At 37.1% G+C, this 20,613-nt stretch overlaps 1 protein-coding gene across 1 annotated transcript in view; it reads right to left on the bottom strand.

Annotated features, from left to right (window-relative positions):
• The window catches only part of SKAP2 (src kinase associated phosphoprotein 2), a 116,458-nt gene that overhangs the window by 11,795 nt on the left and 84,050 nt on the right, over positions 1-20,613 (bottom strand). The window contains exon 10 of the mRNA XM_054058605.1: positions 5,589-5,657. Within this exon, the coding sequence (XP_053914580.1) occupies positions 5,589-5,657 (69 nt within the window). The remainder of the gene's footprint in view (positions 1-5,588; positions 5,658-20,613) is intronic.

The raw sequence follows: 20,613 nt of genomic DNA, 5'->3' as shown, positions 1-20,613 counted from the left end.
TGAACAGCAGGCTTGCTGGTTATTCCAACATATACCAGTTACATTTGCATGTCATTAGCAATCTACACCATTATTTACAGTTTACAATTTAATCATGATTGGTTCAGTTTATTACTGGAAAAATCTTCCTAAAATATTATCAAGCAAGAGACAGCATGGAAAAAATAGCAGTATTCAACTTGTGGTTTTCTCTATTTTGACAAATACTTAGATTTTCTAATTTTAATACTCTATGAGCAACAAGATCTTGTTTTCTGTTTATCCACTTCAGTGTGTATTCTGTGCTATCCTGTTTTGATGGCAATACTGTCATAAGACTAAATATTCACAGCCTTGAATTTAAAGCTGCTGTGCAACCTAGTTACCATTTAATTTTCCATAAACGGGTGATTAGTCACTGCAGTACCACTGCTATGTAGCACTAGGGGGCGTTCTCACCACCACTGTGCAAATTGTCATCACAAAAAAAGCATCAATATATAGGTATATAAAAACTCCCAAGCATTCGGAAATAAGAGATTTGGTTATTGTAAAATGCATAGACAGAATAATTTCATGAAGAAGGTGGAATCAGCTTGAAATGTTACACCTCCAAATTTTGGCCCTTCCTACTTGTCATCTTGTTATCCACCAATTTAGCATTAAACAATTCTAAACAGTAATATAGGGTTGCCCAAATTAATTTGTCATAAATATTAAATCAGAACCTATCCTCAGTCTTTTGATATTACACTGATCACAGGACCAAGTTCTGTCTCATAAAAGATAATGTAAGCCCATGTGAGAAAAAACTAAAAGAGCTATTTCAGTATAACCCACCTTTCACATCTTTCAGCAGTTCTTTCTTTGATATGGTTTAAAACACATTCATCAGGACTTTGACTTCTACAGATTTGCACTGAAATGACTCACAACTTTCCACGCTGACCTTTACCAGATTTTTAAGTCTGTTCTTAACTTTATGTGCCTGAAAGTAACTCCTGTTAACAATAATGGGAACTACATGAGGAACATCAGCAATAGAAGAGATCTCAGATGAGACGTCTCCCTAGATGTTCATCATGAACATTTAATTCATCCTCAAAGTGGAAAAGCAACTCAACTGATAACATGACAACACTGCAAAAGACACATTTCAAAATAGGCTTATTGCAACAGTGAAGATGTTGCCCAAAGACTAACCATGGCTCTGTGCCCTCATTTGTGAGTTCAACATAAGACAGAGTTGTTTGAATCAGAAGGCCACATTTCTCAGAAAAACATATACTGGTATGCCAGGAGTACAGAAATTAAAAATAGGGAGAGAAAGTGCCACTGTAAACTTGTGAAGAACTATGCTGGTCTTCAAATTCAAAATCCCCTCTCGTATCCACCAGCGTAAGTTTCTCCAAATTCAGTAAGTGCAACTACACACACATAAAAGCCAATTGTAAACTTAACTGCAGAATCTATACATTTAAAAGGCAAAAACGCTTCATAAAATGATTCACAATGCTTCAGAAACGCAGAGGTAGAACATAAAAAAGCTGCAAAAACGTCTGCAAACTATAAGCCCATTCTTTCTTACTTCAGCCTCTTTCAGTTGGAGAGGATCCTGCCAAATGTCATTTGATTGTCTCTGAGGAACTGAATAAAACAAAGCAAGGAGACCCAGGTAATGGAGTTTGGTATTTATACAGTAATGAAATTATGTGGAATTTTTTAAACACATGCAACACCTGAAAACAACTGGTGGGTTTAACCATCAAGAACTTATGTGCCCATTAGAGTTCAAATTCAAAAAGTAATGATTTGCTGAAATTACTCTGTCATAATTAAACACTGATCTTATATGTTGTGAAATGTTGTGTGTCTTAAAAATACTATGACTACATAACTGCTAAACTAAAGTGTCATATTTCAAAGGCATGGTCACTTAGGCCACAGACATGAATAAGAAAAAAAAAGGTGTAGCAGGCGATAGAAAGCAGTGGTTTTTTACCTACCCACTGCTTTATATATCAAGAATCACAAAAATTGGCTGAGGAAGGTTTTGGATAGGTTGTTTCTGCAGGAAATACTTCTTTCATTCCAGGACTGCTATCTGGATGAACAACTATCCAACAGTTTCCAAAACACTTCTGCAAAGAATTCCTCGTGGTTTTTCTTCTGCCATCCCTGTTTTTCCAGTAACAGGATTAGAAACAACAGATACTTTTGTCCAGTACACGGATGAAAACATTTCACAGTTTATTTGAGAAATCAAACAGCAATGACTGCCCGCCTTCCTGACGGTCGGCTCAAACTGCTTATTTCATTGAAAAATACTGGCACCTGACAATACATGCTTGAAGAAAGGGGAACAGTTTAGGTAACAAAAAAAATCTGACAAGCATATCACTCAAGTTCACTTCAAATGCACTTCAAATATCATAGACTTTAAAACTTAAAAATGTCTATGGATTCCTCAAAGAGAAAAAAATTATAAGAATAGTCTCACAGCCTCAATAGACAAGAGAAAAAAATCTGGAAAAATAGATTAAGAGTAGCTATTTCAGAGGGATTTAAGTGTGCTGCTCCATTGCGGCCCAAGGCAATCTAACTGCACACTGTTCCATTCCTGTCCTCTCCCTTGCAACAATTTTGGCACCTGCCATTTCTGAGCACAAATCTGACAGAATACTAAACCGATTGAAACAAAACCAGGAATTACAGCCCAAGTATGGAAATGCAGTACTTAAAACATTAGAATAAATACAATTGTGCCTCATTTCCATTGATCTTCCATTTTAATACTGATAGTGTCTAGGCTAGCAAACCCTACTAGGGTAGTAACTTCTAGCTAGAAGTCATACTATCTGCTTATATCTATTGTTTGCGGAACAAAGGAACCTGGGTCTATGTTTTCCTTTCACTACTGTGATCCACTGTGCAGTATATTAAATAGTTTGCCATTCTGATTCATATTCCTTGACTCTTGATCAGACTCTTTAAAAGTTTATAGTAACAGATTTAAAGATTACTAGTCTGTGCTACTTCATATCTGAAAAAGTATGATACAAAGCTACTTCTGGATAATTACTGTATCTCCTCTTCGTGATTACATGCTCAGTATTTAGCAGACTGAAAGCATAAAAATGGAGAGACAGGTAAAGTTCAAAATTAATGCTACCAGAATGACACTGTCTTATTTAAGTGATATAGACTCTCAGTGTTATGTCTCAATGCCCAGATGAGACATATCCTGTTAACAAAGTGTTATTTCTTTGTGCAGATGATGTCCTAAACTGCAAAGAATGCCTGTTACTTACTTACTTGCCCTTCTGCCCACATGCCAGAAAAATTATGAAATAAGGGCAAAATAATTGTAGTATATTTATTTGAACTCAACCTCTAATGTAACCCAAGTTGTTCAATAAAATCTTTCTCACCTCTCTTCTTCTATTGTTCTCTAGTTACTCTAAAATCAAGGTATTTACAGTGCAACAGCACATAGCATGGCACTTACTGAAACAGTGATTGTGGAAACGATAATGGATAGATAGTGGAAGTAAAAAAGACCCAGCAAACCATATTATAAGCCTGAAACTCTTCAGTGCTTTGGCATTTCTAAATAATCATGTCAGTGGCAATTAATGTAAAGCTACCCAGCAGCAACAGGCAGCATTAAGACTGAAGGAATAAAAAGAACTCAAGTCTACAAATTAATTGAAGCAGAGGTGAGTTAGGGAAAGAAAAAGTAGGAAAAATGAAAGGTTTTTTGCACTTATCAGGCTGAGCTCACAGGCGATTTGCAGAATCCTTTCTGTAAGATTCAGGTTTAGTAAAACTAGGTAATAAACTAAATTTTAAAATGTACGCACTGTTTGTGCAGAAAAATCATGAAATATTCTTGAGTCAGGTTAGACACTTATGAAGTGATGCCTATTAGAATTACTCATGTCAACTCATCCCTAAAAGTCAAACAAATTTCCAGTCTTAAATAGTTAACTAAGTAAGATCAGATCAAAAATTTATTGCTTAAAATGAATCTGATATCTGGGTAGAACTGTTATGGTATTTTCAAGGACGTTACACAAATATGAGTAAGACTGATCAAGCTTCTCTTACAGCAGCTGAAATTTTTCAGAAAAGAAGGTGCTAATGTTTTGATTTCTTAAAAGTAAGACCATTTAGAACTTCAAGAAGATACATTAGTTAAAAAAAACGCTCTTTGGCAACTTTATAATTGGATTGACCCCATGCTCCGTTATGACAACACACTCATAATTACAGTAATGTCTAAATGAGTGCTAAATATTAAGCCTGCAATGAGTCATGTTGTTTTACACATGTTTTCAGCGGAGCACAATGCTAACAGCATCTGATGACTTGGCTCTTGTTTCCTTTCCAAGAAAAAAGCAACCCAAACCTCCTCACAGCAACCTGTTCCTGCTTTCCTGTATGGGTCAGGAAATCAGGCCTCTGTTTCCTCTCCACATGTTGCAACAGGAAGAGTACTGCAGAGCTACTTCCTAAAGGAACTCTGCTTGTCCACCCTTTCCGTGACAGCCCTGAAAGAATTATGTGTATTACGGGGGAAGGAGAGCCAGCTTGCATGTCAGTGCAGGTCACAGTTGCAATGCAGCAGATCTCAAAAAGGTGTAAGGTCTGATAAGAAGCAAGTCTTCTCTACTTGCTGTGTCAAATCACCAGAAGTTTATCTGACGGTCTGTGCCCTTGAAGCATATATATATATATTGTTTTTAAGCATAACTGGAAATATCTTTCTGTCAAGAAAAGTTGTCTGGCCATGTGACTTTACATGGTGTTTGCAGTTATTTTTCCAGTCCCAGAGATAATTAGCACAAGGGCAGTTTGCCAAGCTAAAGCTGAGAGAATATCCTTCACAGCCTTTCTGGGCATTTGTGTCCTTTTCCAATTTTTATGCTGCTGTCACCGGACTCTGGCATTTCTTACACAATTCATTTGCTTTCTGTGGTAATCATATGCAATGAAGATATGCATGGCCAACATTTAAACAGGCTGCAGATCAATTAGTGGTCTTAAGCTTATCTGATTTTTATCAAAGAAGACAGAGCTTTGGGTCGATTGTCAGAGCCTGTGTCAAGTTGACCTTTTCAGAGACGTCTACATTGCCAGTCCCTTGGGCAACTTGTTGTCCCCTGTTAGTCTCTGAATGGCAGAAGTCTGTTCTGCTCAAGCACAAAGTATACACAGATGTCTATATTACATTCTTATAGGTTTGACAGCAACTGCATGTTGTATCTATAAACTGTCCTTTAGCAGTGACACTTCCTCAATGATGATAAGCTAATTTATGCAACTAAATCTCCTTTGTGCAGAAATGAAAGCTAATTGAGTCATTACAAAGTAATTCAGGAAGGAATACCTTGTATAAATTGGCTTACTTTATAAATCCTTCTCAAGTGGTTTTCATGCATCCTAAGTGGTGCTAAGCAGTTTTGCTGCCATCAAATATCCAGGTGAAAAAGACAGCTTTACAGAGCTACAAAAACATTATTTTAAAACATCAAAAGGCAAGAGACAAGAAAATAAAGATAAAAGGAAAGTGTATACATAAAATAAAGAGGAAATACTTTAATTACCTGAAACAGTGGTAACTTTCTCCTCACTCGGTTTTCTCAGCACTTCAGCCTTTGAAGGGACACGTTCTTCTGCAAAACACGTAACTGCAAATGAAACTCTGAAGAGACACCTCAGCTAAGAGGAACTACAGCCCACATCAGTCCAAAAGCCACACTCTACATTTTCAGATGGTAAGCCCTGTTTACTATTTTGCATTTGTACAGAAGTTGGAACATTGTTATTTCTCTGGTTTCCCTCACCCATCCAAACACTTAAAGAGCTTTCTTTCAAAATCTCAGTTGTGAACATCTGTTTCCCTTTTCACTCTCCTCTGAACGTGGTAATACAGAGTTGCAGTTCTGTTGTTTTTCAGTCATTCCAAGACAATTAGAGCGAGAGCCCTATTCTGCTACATACATTTCTTGCGAGGATAAAGAAAAGGAAAGAGAATTTAAGAAGTATCCCCAGCCCATGCAAGAATTTGGAAGTTTTTAAGAGAAGTATGCAGAGAAGGCAGAGGACATCTTACCTTCAACACTGTCAGACAGACACACTAGCTGGACACTTGCAGGACGGGAACACAGCCACTGCAGATGCCATGCATTCAGTGCTACCTACTGCGCTTGACTATGGTTTTAAGCAAGCCAGACTCTATCAAATAACTTAGTGCAAGTTTAGGAGACAAGAAAACAGAAAGCCTGGCAGTGATCAGCTCTGAAGCATGTTTTCTGGCTAACAGGCTTGGAACACTCTGAAAACCCCACAGGCAATTTCAAAAGATGTGCTCCTCGTCCGGCACAGACAGGGAACTCTCTCATGCCCACTCCCTCATTAAGTAAATCCACATTCCACTCAGTACAGGGACATAAGATCTGCTCCTCACATTTCACAGCCAACAATGCTGTTGATGAGGCAAAAAAGGGAACACACTACAAGGGTTTTTTTAGATGTATTCTTTCTTTAGGTTCATAAGGAAGGAGAAACAGATTTATCTTGGCCTCTACAGTATATCAAAACTGACAAAGCTGCTGTACTGACTGAGGAAATAGTGTAATTGATAAATTCACTTCTCAAACAAGAACTGGATTTCTAATACATTTAAACTACTTGGCTGTGCTGCTTATGACATCTTATACAGATATTCATGCTTCTTTTTAAGGCACACATTTCAGCAACTTATTTTGGTATTTTATTAATGACAGACAACAGATACTAGAACTCACAGCTTTTAAAATATTCCTTATTGTGCAACTTATATGCAGTTGCCAATCTTCTTTGACAAAGAGTTTATTTCATATCAAGAGTTCAAAGGATGTTTAGCCTTGTAAAAATTTAATCTATCCACAAGACTGTTCCTGCAAACATTAAAGCAGATGTTTGAAGCACAAGAGTAGACCTGCTCAAATGAGTATGCATAATTGCTGCTAACCTATATATGCAGTCCTACAAATATTACAATTACATCATAATATTCACTCTACAAAGAGCTTTGAAATTCTGCCCTATTAAGCCAGTAAGAGTTTTTGCTCACTGATTGTTGATTAGCTAAAACTGTTTGAGATTAATATAAACTATTATTTAAGTCAAGAAAAGGGGAAAAGAAAAAAACAAAACCAAATCCGAAAATCCACCACAATAGAATGTGGAAAACCTGAAACTGTGGCACAACCCAAAACATTCTAAACTATTTACTGCCTTCAAAAGTATTCCCCCACTTGGCATAACACTTGTTCCACATTTCCAAGTACACTCATTTGTTTATTTTAAGCACTAACAATTGCAGTGTAAATAGCAAAAATAGATCCCTGCGTGCTGTCTGGAGCAGTAGGAGGCACTGCCATTCTGCAGCTTCCCAGTCACTATTACACCACTCAAAGGCAGTAACATCCCATTGTCAGATGCACTTTCTAGGATGCTCCCTTTTCCCAGAAGATGCAACACACAGAATATTATACATTGGTTAAATAAATGTTGATATTACATGTTATGATCTTTAAGGTCCCTTCCAAACCAAACTATTCTATGAATGTTTGGACCTTCATTAATTAATGCTCTGAATATGCTGTGGATTTTAACCCTATAACTGTCTTGGTCATTAGACTAGCTTAAACTGCAGAGGAGGTTTGAAGAGATGTTTTCATAAGGTACAGTTGATTACATGTAGTTTCATGGAAAAATTTAGAATACACATTCCCCTTCCTGAAAAACATATTTCCTGGAAACAGAGTTCACCAGATCCATTTCTGAAGATGAAAAAATGTCTGAACCAAGGTTCTTGGAATACTGAAAAGGATCCAAATTCAAACAAAAGCTGTCCATATTAGCATACTAGTTTGGATGTCAGCCATTTCTACTTATCACACTTTGCTTTACACTACAAAGTTGTCACAAAGAGGACAAACTGCTGCATCAAAAGAAGCATGGCCAGCAGGGCGAGGGAGGTGATTCTGCCAGTCTATTCCTCTCTTGTGAGACCCTACCTAGAGTATTGTGTCCAGTTCTGGAATCCTCGACATAAAAAGGATATGGAGCTGTTGGAACGGGTCCAGAGGAGGGCTACGAAGATGATCAGAGGGCTGGAGCACCTCCCATATGAGGACAATGCAGTAGAAGTCCCTCTGTATTATTATGATGTTGTGTAAGAGGAGTCAGGCAGACCTTTAAAATGTCTGGTACAGTGTTTTCTCTGTATCGCTTCTTCATATCATCAGTATCCCTGAAAAAATAATCTTCTATGTCAAAATAAGACTAATCAACACTAATCAAACCAGTGAAATCTTCCACAGCTGTTGAATCTTTGAGATATAGGTAATGTTCCTTACTCTGCTGATACTCTAATGGCAAGCAACCTACAAAATTCTCGTGATAACAACACAAGGAACTTGCTATCTTTGTTAAGGGTTTGGGGTTTTTTTCAGTTAGTCCATGAAAGCTGTTAAAATAATTTACTTATTTAATCTGCAGTCTGAAGAAAAAAAAAAAACAGAAAAACAATCACTCACAGATTATTCTACAATTCACACAATTTAAAAAGTAAACAATTAATTCTCTACACTAGCTGAGTTTTTACATTAATCCATCGATTTTTTCTTCCAATTTCTTTTTCTTTAAGGAAGGGGGGAAACAGACTACTTCAGTATAAAATGGATAAGAGTTTGGCTTGAACAGTGCATTCCTTCAATGGAATGTGGTATCTCCATGATAAATATGCATCAACTTAGCAGTTTCCTCTATTAACACATTATTTAACAATAATTTACATATGATTCCAATATAATGCCATTATTAATTGCTATTCTACTACCTTCTAATCTCTGACACAGACATTGCCATTGTACAACACTAGTTTATACTTTGGATAATCTCGATTTGTGGGTTAATATATTCTATTCAACACTTTAATACCAGTAAACAAAAACAGCTCGGCTATGCGGCAAAATGTACCAAACCACACAGATGGTTACATGGTTTTCATTGTGTGGTTTCCATAGCAATCATATTGCAAATCTGGAAGCTTCTTGCAAATAAGCAGCCTGTATTTACATGCCTCTCAGCTGCAGCATGGAACTCTACAACATGTGAAGTCACTATTACAACCGCATATTGTTAGAAAAATGATTGGAAGATATTTTGATCACTTCAGACAAAAAATAGTGCAGTAAACTGATTTTTCATTTTTTTCATAATGATACAAGCAATCACACACTTGTAGTGCATATTAATATATCCTAATTTGAAACCTCACCATGGTGTCAGAATGTTATAAGCATATAAACAGGTCTTGTAAGACAGACTCACACAAAACCTCAGGAAGTTCAACAAGGTCAAGTCCTACACCTGGGTCGGGACAATCCCCGATTTCAATACAGGATGGGGCATGATGCGATTGAGAGCAGCCCTGCAGACAAGGACCTGGGGGTTCTGATCAATGAGAAGCTCGACATGAGCCAGCGATGTGCGCTCACAGCCCAGAACACCAACCGTATCCTGGGCTGCATCCAAAGAAGCATGTCCAGCAGGACAAGGGAGGCAATTCTGCGCCTCTATTCCTCTCTTGTGAGACCCCACATGGAGTACTTTTTTTTTTTTACTTCTGGAGACTGTTTACAAAGTCTTATAGTGATAGGACTAGCAGCAATGGACATAAAATGGAGAGGGCAGAGTTAGACTAGACATAAGGAGGAATTTCTTCACTATGAGGGTGCCCAGGCACTGGAACAGGTTGCCCAGGGACGCTGTGGATGCCCCATCCATGGAGGTATTCAAGGTCAGGTTGGATGGGGCCTTGGGCAGCCTGATCTAGTGGGAGGTGTCCCTACCTTGGGACTTGGCACTGGATAAGCTTTAAGGTCCCTTCCAACCCAAACTATTCTATGATTCTAAAAATAATTGTATTACGAAATAATCAATAAAAAAAACCCACAGTGTCTTTACAATTGTACTCAGTAGGGATGACAGACGCATGTAAAAAAAAAGGTGTGCACAAGAAGAACTCTGCTGACACTGAACATCATGGGTCTATATTGCTTTGCACAATAAAAAGTAGAAGATACAATGGCATGGTTACACTAAGAGTATTAGTTCTCCACAACACTTCTTTGCTACCAAATAACGAATCTGCACAAAAGTAAACAAGAAGAAAATTAATAAATGCTTACTGTGGGAAAGAGTTAAGACCTTTTCTCTCCCAGATTCATAATTTTAGAATTGACCTAACCCCATAATAGATGGATTATTACTTTAATAAGGAACATAAATCAATCCAGCTATGAAATAAATAAATAAATAAATAAATAAATAAATAGATAAACAGAGGAAACTGGCTTTTTCATGAACAAGATTATTTGTTTAGAGAAACATTTGAGAGTTCCAAAGAAGGAGCAATAAACACACAAAATTTAAGAACAAAATTGTTTTTGTAATTTGGCCAAACTGACACCTTCTGCTAGCATTAGCAGTGAGCGCTAGAGACCATCTAGGGTCAAAAGAATAAGAATCAACACTCTGTTTTATGCATGGCCAGCATGTCTTTACCTGAGGACAGTGCTCCCAAGTCTTGAGGAGACAGTCCTCTGCAGTATTCTCACTCCATACACCCCTGTACATGTCTATACAATTCACTTGAACTAATTCACCCAAACTCTTCGAGGTCTTCAGCCTAAGCAGCTTGATATCCCAGAAATCCTTCATGTGTTGCTTGACCCTAGACTTATTTACCTTGGTGTGCCTATTTATAACAGCAGGGACTTTCCTTTCTGGTCTCTTCTTTTAGACTCCAGAGCTACCTATTCTGTAAGGCGAAACCTCCATATCCAAGTAGCAAACCTCTAATTTTGATAATCCCCAATTATTCCCACAGATATGCTCCTTTCCCCCAGCTCCTCCTGGATGTGACAGATTACTTGAAGATTTACACACAACTTCTTGACATTTCACCTTGCATTTCCAGTAGCACTCTGGTGCAGTCTGTAAACAAATTACACAGCTTGGAAAAGGCTGCTGATGGTGCTATTCTGTAGCCACTGTGTGAGATCTGGGGCGCAGCAAAGAGGGGAATACAGCCTCTCTTTTATTAAATTCCACTTCACTGTAGCAGGATGCATGGTTTAGGGATCAAAATGCCTCCAGGATGGTGACAGAAGTGGGAAACAAGCTGGTTGCTATTTAAAGATGAGATTAAAAGCCTAGGCATTTCTTACTGTGATAGCAGAGAGGACCATTCTTATTTTATTCCTACACTTCTATGGGTCAGCTAGTTAACATCCAACAGCTCAAACAGAGAAGTCATATTCCTATGTAAGAAGCTTGAGTGAAAAAATACACAGGCACAACACAGGCAGAACAGACAGACAGAAACAGGCCACACAGATAAAGGCTAAACACTGTGATTGCAGAGGAGGTGACATCAAAATACAAGCAGCGGAAGTTGCATCTGAATAAACAGTCACCACTGTGCTGGGAAACATGATGGGAAACAGACAATAAACACTTGTATTCAAATAGAATACAGAAAGAGATCTCCAGGACCCAAACATTTTAATGAAAAATATTATGCACACCAAGATGTTTTAGTTGAGAACAATCCATGCCAGTTCCTAGTTCCAAATATTTCCACACATGTGATCCAAGTCTGATTCCAAGATGGAGGCAAAAGGTTTCAACCAAATACACTACAAGCTAAACTGGATGAGACCTCCAATTAACACTCCTTTTTGTGCAAATTTTTGCACAAAATTTTGTTTTGAAAACAACCATTATTTAAATTCTAGGGTAAGTAAGGTTGAGTATATACGCTACACTGTCCTACTAGAGCAGAGTAATGTAAGTCTGTTATTCCTGTTGATAGTGTCCCGACCTCCCAATGGCCTCGAATAAACAGGATTGGCTGTACAAAGTGAAAAAGCTAGAATCATTAAATACTTTGGGATAGAAGGGATCAGTGGAAATTACTTAGTCTAACACTGCTCTAATTCTGAAAATTAGATCAAGTTTCTAGGGAACAACATTTGGTTTCTTTTGGTACTCCATACTAAACTATCTGGCAGTGGTTTATAAGGGTCTGTTCATTTTAACAGCTCACATATGAGACAGCTGAAGCTAATGACTTTATAGAACAAGATCAGCTCAAATGACTCAGTTTTGTCCAGATCTTGCTAAGTCTCCAGATGTGAGGTTTGCTGAATTCCTTGAGAAACCCTGCACTCTTTTTCCCCCCTCAGTTGCACTCTTTGTGTTTTGAGAACGTGCTACTGTCCACCACCATTACTCCCAATTGTGTAAGCAGTCTAAATAACCAAACTAATCATCTCAGTTAAAAGCAAAGCAATGCCTCCTATTGAGGAGACCTTGGAAAAGTTACCTCATCACTCTCACAGAAAATATTAGTACATTTCGTTACAAATTAACTCAGGATCGATGCTGCAGGAAAAGGAGGTGAGAAGGAGAGGAAGTGATGTTGAAGTTCTGGAATGTCACTTAGCAATCTTCTGGAGAAGAAAAAATTCTCTGTTGAAACAACCCTCCTGTGACACCACCCAGTGAATCTAAGCATATGTTATCATTTGGCTTAATCAAAACCAAAAAGCAGATATAGCACTCCCTTCCTAACAAAAGCATTTTGGAGTTACAGCATTTGCTAAACTAGAGAATGAAGTAAATAAAAAAAATCCCTGTCTTACTAGGGACAAATACAAAACACGCTTTAAGGCTGCAATTCTTTAGTCTTGTACAGATGACTGTTGTCTGGATTGCACAACTATTGCTACAAAGAGTAATAACAGAGTGGAGTAGTAGAAAGAAATCAGTAAGTTTGGGAGAACTGTTTGTGAAAAAAAAATCTCCAAATACATCTGTGAAAAAGACACCACATTTGTCCTATATTATCGCACACAAGCCCATCCATATGAACTATACTAGGGCGATAGATTAAAAAAAAACATGCTTTTAAAAGCAGAAAGATACTATATGCCTTCTCACTAGCTTACCGGAAAAATCAAAGAACAAAATATTCTTCTAGCAGAAAGTATTTTTAATAATATTTTAGGGCAGAAAGCATGAGGACTAAGTGATCAAAGAGCACATCTCTGTCCTTGGAGGAAAAACAGTTACTCATACAAGACAGAAAATTGAGCATTGTTGGCAAGTTTGTCCACAGTTGCAGAGTGGATCTTCTCACTCTACTGTGCACAATTTTACCAAGACTTCAGGAAAGATACGAGCATTGTTGAGACCTGAATATATGTTAGCACCTTTCCTCTTTCTTTTCCTTTCTTTTCCCCAGTACAAAGTGTCTCAGTATCCTCGCTTCCCTGCCCTTGCCCTATTCTGTAGTCACAACACATCACATAAAGGCTATATGCCCTTCAGACCCCACAAATTTTGTTCATTTACCAAACACAAGGGCTGTTAGTATGAAAACTACTGGTTCCAGGGCTTCACAAAGCCCTTCAGGATTTAAGAGCAAAGTATCACAATAGGAGAAAGAACATGCTTAGTCAACTAAAAGACAGAACAGAACATATTCTTTAGGACAACTGAACAATCCACAGAGGAACAAGCAATTTCTGGATTCAGTTATGAATACATTAAAATTTCATGAACTCAGCTTCCTGCTTGAAGTGCCTTCTTGGAGCTCTCCTTGCCAAGAAGCAATCTTCAGCCATGTTTTGAATGATAGCTGACAACTTAGCTGTTTAGACTTTAGCACTAGTCTTCCAAACAACAAATAATTTTAAGTCTCAAAAGAAAAAAAAAAAAAGCAACAATTTTACATTGTCTACACTCTCTTTTTTTTTTCTTAGACAAACAGGCACAAAAGAATTAATGGTTTGTCAATTTAAAGTTAAAGAAAGAAAAAAATTACCTAGTCTAACAGGATTAGGAGGAACAGAAGTATGTAAAATCTTAGTTACACCAATAACAAGCTTGGAAGGAGAGGACATAGAAAAAGGCAGGAAAAGCAGGAGTACATACAAGGAAAGACCATTTAGAACGTCTAATTTTGGAATACTAAAATTTCTTTGACAAAATGATCTAATTATTATTAATAAAATTCAATACAAATATGCCAAAGTGCAATGTGCACTGCATAAAAATAAGGGATGGGGTTTGCACTGACCTTTTTATTTCTTCATGAAGAAAGACCCGATAATAGTAATTCTTCTCAAGAGAAAAGATAAAGGTCATCACAAGCAAGTTTAGTCGTGGATTTGCACACAATAATTATAATGAAGAATAAAAGAAATTACAGAGAGATACACTGCCAGAAACCCATTCATTCTTTTCTTGTTTCTATATTCACAGACACTGTGTATTTACAATTAAAGTCACTATTTCAGGGATGTTTTCAGAAATCGAATGTCTTAGAATTGTCTAATCCTATACGCCAAGTTAAGTGGTCAGAATATATTAAACTCAGAACACAAAATATTACATCAAACAAGGAGAACATTTCATAAGTGACTTCAGAATCCAGTTCCTTACAAATTTCTTTAAGTTTGATTAGGCACTTTTTAAAATCTTACCTACATTTTTTTGATCAAGGTATTAGATAACAACTTCCAAACCTGAACAGAAGCATCTGTGATAGGTAAAGTTTCATGTTCGCTTCCAACAAAAGCACAACTTTGGCCCTACTTCTAAAAATGTTCCTAAAGCCTCAAATTTGGCATTCAAAATCGAGGCAATAAGCATCTTACCTAAATCCATACTTAAATATTTAAAGAACAAATAAAATATTTTAAGATACTGCTCTTAACAGGCCTCAACAAAGTAATGGAAAGCTTCTGGGGTTTAATGTTTCTACACGCTCATCTAATTATTTAGCTGATTAACATAAATGCTCCCCCTTCTGTCCCCCTTCACCCTCCCAAAAAAGTAGTTGCAATTATTGTACAGAAAACAAATTAGTAGCTCAAAGGGACAAAACAAACAGTTTTTAAGTCGATTCCATGGTTGTATAGTAGGTTACAGGAATTTTGCTAGAGATTGCTTGCCTAAATACATGTGGTATACACGTAAGTACATTGTTACATATAAACATAATAAAGATTTATTTGAATTCACTACAACTAAACGAAGTTTGTTTTTTCTGTCAGCCCTTACTAGTTCTTAGTTATGTAAATAGTTTAAGTGTATAACAGGACATTTTATAAACTTCATTATTAAAATGTTTTGCCAAAATAAATGTGGTGACTGTTAAAATCTACATAGAAAATATAAATAGGTCTCTATGTAAATAGTCTAGCAATCAAATATTCAATTAACTAATCTATACTGTATAACTCTGTACTATAGTGTTATTTGACAGCCATGTAGAGGGGTTATATTTCTCATGCTGAAATTTATAATACACAGAAAAAAAGTCTTTATATGTCAAGTAAAGTTTCCCATACTCGTTGATCAGCAGCAAGATGTAAATTTAAGCCGTTTCTGAAAACTACATATCCCTAATTGTGACAAATGTGACTTGACATAATGTTTGCATACATAGAATCCATAAAGAAAGCATCTTGTTTAAGCCACATAATATGCTTTAAAAATCTGTAGGGTTAAAGTATTCAAATTTATAGTCCGATTCCAGAAATGAACTTACTCAACAAAAGGACAGAAAACAAGGCATTTCAGCATAGCTCACTTTAGTGAAAGGAAACACAATACAGTTGTTGGCACTTTTCCACAAGAAAAGTCTGGCTCCCAGATGCTTTTCTTATAACTACTTTAAAAATGTTTCACTCTCTGTGTTGATCATTGACAAAAAAAAAAAAAAAAACTCTGCAGCTTTCACCCTTTGGGTATTTTCATGACAAGTAACAAACCCACACCACTGCCTCTTTTCACTGTTTACGGCCCCTGACATCAAATTAAATTATGTCAACTACGCTAAATCCTTTCTCCATCTTAAATGACGAAATAAAATAGTAAAAATACTATTGTTATGATCCACTAGTAAACAAAAATCGGGTTAAATCAGAAATAAGCAGAAAATTATATCTGCAACAGAGGCTGTTTAAATATACCATCTTTTGGGTAACATTCCCCCATTCTCATACATTAGGTGCAGAGCAGGACCAGCAACTTTAGATGTCAGATCTTTCTAGCCCTACACACTACGTACTGCGATGCACCTCAGAGAGATGAGGTAGGGCAGCAAAGATTTGGAAATAGTTCATAAACAGAAGATGGCAACTGCTCCCTAGGCAGCTCACCATGTTACTGTGGGACTGCCATGCAGAAAAACCCAGGGTCCTCAAGAGTCCCGGACTGCTTGCATCTCGTTGCAGCCAGTGCTTTGGATTATCCAGCTGTCATGCCAGAGAGACAACACAGCCCCAGTTGCACTGTAAGAGCCACAATTTGTAGGCCTGAGTTAGGCAGTTTAACCATAAGTTGGAAATACTGTTCAATATTTAGTAATGGATATGCCTCACTTCTTAAGGAAATAAATTTGAGACAGGTATGGAAGCAAGTATAGACTCTGTTAATGTATTTTAAGATGAGAGAAGGATGATTCTCACAGTAGGATCCACAGGCTTTTCTGTAGGCAGTGCTTTATTTTGAAAACGAGAGTCCTTTCTTTAATTCCCAGTTTTACTCACTCTTGCCTTCAAGATTCAAGGACAGAATAACTGTTACAGACTGCTAAGACAAAACCCTTTCACAAACCGAAGACGAAGTACTGGAACCTCTTCCTTAAGCATATTGAAAGTTTCCAAGACCTTAAAACTAGTTTTCATTAGATCAACTCAGACTTTTTAATTGGAGGAAATCAAGATCTGCTAGGACAAAACAGACTTCAAGAAAAAGGACTGAAACAAAATATGTCATCCCAACTGTGTCCTTTCTGGATGAGAAAATTTTCCTCCTACTTTGCTGTCTAATGCAAATCTCACTGACCTGCAAAAACTTTCCTAGTCTCTTCTGGCTTCTAAAGAAAATATTCTTCCTTTTGTTGCTGAAGCTTCTCTGTATCCCTGTACCCTGCACTTTCCTGGTGTGACCCTCTCTCCGGTCTAGGACACAGCAGACCGCTGCATCTTACCCTCTCTGCCTGATCCACTGTGTGGTCTGGGAGCTGTATCATACTGACCATTTCTCTTTCCTAGAAGCAACCAACCTGCTTCTTTCAAAGACTACTACCCAGCCCAGGGAACAGCAGGCAAGAAAAGGAAAGAGGTGACCTTTTCCTGTGTTGCCTTCTGTGTATATGTGTAAGCTAAACGTGACATCCATTGCAAACACAGTTCACTAACACACAAGCAATTCAGGTATACGTACATACATACAGCCAGCAACATTCATGAAGCTCTGGTTAATTAGCAGTATTTTCTTTGGCTAATGTCTCCATTTTAAGGATAGTGAGAAGGAAAGGAAGTAGTAGCTAAAAAGCACACTGAGAGGAAAAGACATGCACAGAAGGATTTATGCTGATGCCTTTCTTAAGGCTGAAAAATTCAAATAAGAGATTGGCATCTACAGTAACAGAATGATTAAGTCAGCCTTTAAAGCCCACCTTGCTGGGTCTTATTTGAGAATCCAGTTCTATAAATTATGGTTCTTTAATAGCTACCTCGTGGAAATCAGGAAAGTCGAGAAGCGATAGCCTGAGGCACCATATAACCTCTGGTTGCTCTTGTTTCTCAAAAAAACTCTACCTAATGGTTTTAATAGCCTGATATGCAGTCATTCGTCACAAATTCAAAAAGTAAAGGTTCCTTGATCTATCTATATAGTATTCATCACAGTTACACCCAAGCAAGTAGAGCAAGTTCAACATTTCTATTTTCATAAATATACAAAATACAATTGACATTTTGCTTTGAACTTGCTAAACTACAGCAATTTCTCCAATTTATGGTTAATAAACTATCTCGCATACCAAGACATTTTTTCTGAATGCTTTGAATGAGAATTATGCCACTGCTTCTTAATTAGGTAAAACCAGTACTACCAAAGAAAATTAGTTTCCTTTCAAAAGAACGAGCTTTGTGTCTATAACCCATCAAAGACATGCATGCATAAACAAGGCTTTGTTCACATTTAACATGAAGCCAGCTGTCAGATACAGAGTCAACACCGAAAATACTATGATACAAACGAAATTACTTTGTGTGATTTTTTTTTTCGACAGGATGACAAGTTTTTCTGAGGCAGGATTCTGTCTCTTAATAACAGATAACTTCTGTCATATACCATTCACATCACGTTGGTTTTACAAATCAATGGTGCCAAACATTGCTTAGTGCTGGTGCACAAAACATTATACAAAAATGATTGATCAGTACTTCCAACAAAATACCTTATTTCACTAAGTAAATTCATTTTGATGAGTTGTGTGCTAATTAGTATTTTAAATACTTCTTTAAACATAAAAATGTACAATTAAAAATAATTCCTTATTGGATATTATTAAGTTACATCTTAAAATTTTAAGTAAACAAGGTTCAAAATGCCAGCAGACAATGCAGATTTAACAATCTATTCCTAGTTTATTTGGGGGCTGGGGGTTCTTTTTTGTCTGATTAGGTTTAACAGCATTTTTCTTTTTTTCTTTTTAAACTCTGAAATACTCCGAAATTCAGCCTTTGATAACCCCCAGCTTTGATAAACACAGCTTTCCAACATTAACTCAATTTATTATAACAGTTGACCACAACTTCAGGAAGGTCACTTTTATTTTCTCCACTTGTAAATTCTAAAACCTATGAAATTTAATGTCTGCAAACTATGAAGTGTTGCATGCAGTTCAAAGAGAGAAGAAATGCCTAAACAGCACACATTTTCCATTTATTGTAGATACTGTAATTAATGGGTTTGAGTTTCATAGCTGACCAACTTTTCTGCAGAAGTATATTACTAAATAAAGATTACTCCTTTCTAAGAGTATTTCTCATTAGACAACTTCACCTGAAGTCCAACCAATGAATGTATCTCTCCCATGCAAATGAGACAAAATATGAATACTCAGTTACTCCACTTTTATTGTCCTCCTCACTTGCAGGTTTGGGCCACCTGTTGTTCACAGACCACCACTTTCTATTCACTTTACAGGAAACACAGAAGAGCCTGTGAACCTTCATTTTCCTCCCAAAGACTTGACACTTCCCACTCAAAGGACATCTCATTCTTTTCAGCTACAGCAGATTGTCTTACCTTCTCTTCCACCACGAAAACTTAACATCAGTGGAAAGAAAAGATTCCCTCTTTAGATATAGGATTACACTAATTGAAGATAAAGTCCAAGCTCTTGTGGCAAATGAAAGCTGAGATCCAGGTACTAAGTTTCTAACCACCTCTGGATGCAATGTGTTTAAATACAAATAGTTGTCTGGATTCTTAAGGCATGTCTCGTGAGCATTTAGTAGTAGCTGAAGGACACTCCAAGGTATATATGTAAGTCCCATGAGCATACTGCCTCAAAACCCACAGTGACGGAGAATTCAAATACAAGTCCATTTTACCATAGCAGGTGAAAGTCAGTGATATACAGTTAAAAGAGTTTGATTTTCAATGATTTCTATGTCTGTCATAAGGTTGATTTTCAATGACTTCTATGTCTGTCCTATAATCAAACACTTAGTAGACCCCAAACCCCAGTGATCAGGACAACAAACCCACACATCTTGGACAGAAAAAATTATTTACTATTCCTTGACACCAAAAGGTAATTTACATCAGCTTTTCACTAGTCTTGCATTATTTTAATTACTTTTGATCTACAGCAAACTGAGTAACTCGGTAGTATACTCTTCACCTTATCCTGGTACTCTATAAGACATCATGGGCAAAAGTACTCCATATATAAAAATAAAGCAATAGTTAAACAAGTGAAAAATATTAATTTCTAAACAACAGAGATCCAATCTTTGAAAAAAAATTGTTTTGAAGAATGACCTATCCTCATTACTTTAAAAGGAAAAAAAATATCCCCTGCTGCATTCTTGAATTTGAAAGATGTCTTCATGGAAATTATTCAAAGCACTTTCAGTGATCACTTTGGTGTCCTGGTTTCAGCTGATATAGAGTTAGTTTTCTCCCTGGAGCTGTTATAGTGCTGTGTTTTGGATTTAGTATAAGAACAACGTTGATAACACACCGCTGTTTTAGTTGTTGCTGTGCAGTGCTTACACTAAGTCAAGGACTTCTCAGCTTCTCATACTTGCCCTGCCAGCAAGAAGGCTAGGGGTGCACAAGAAACTGGGAGAGATGACCCAAAGTAGCCAAAGGGATATTCCATACCATATGACATCATGCTCAGTATATAAACCGTGGGGGAGTTGGCTTTGGGGTGGCAACCACTGCTTGTGGACAGGTTTGGCATCAGTCAGTTGACGGTGAGCAACTGACTTTCACTTGCATCACTTGTGTTTCTTCAGTTTTATTTCCACCTCTTTTTTGTTATTTCCCTTTTCATTGCAATTTTTTTTTTTACTTTAATAAACTGTTCTTACCTCAACCCATGAGTTTCTCACTTTTATTCTTCCTATTCTCTCCCCCATCCCACCATGGAGGTGGAGCGATCAAGCAGCTGTGTGGTTCTTTGTTGCT

This window comes from Cuculus canorus, chromosome 2 (genome assembly GCF_017976375.1).
Source record: "Cuculus canorus isolate bCucCan1 chromosome 2, bCucCan1.pri, whole genome shotgun sequence".
Taxonomy (NCBI): domain Eukaryota; kingdom Metazoa; phylum Chordata; class Aves; order Cuculiformes; family Cuculidae; genus Cuculus; species Cuculus canorus.
Note: the sequence above shows the minus strand (reverse complement) of the source record. Positions and strands in the feature narration are given on the sequence as shown.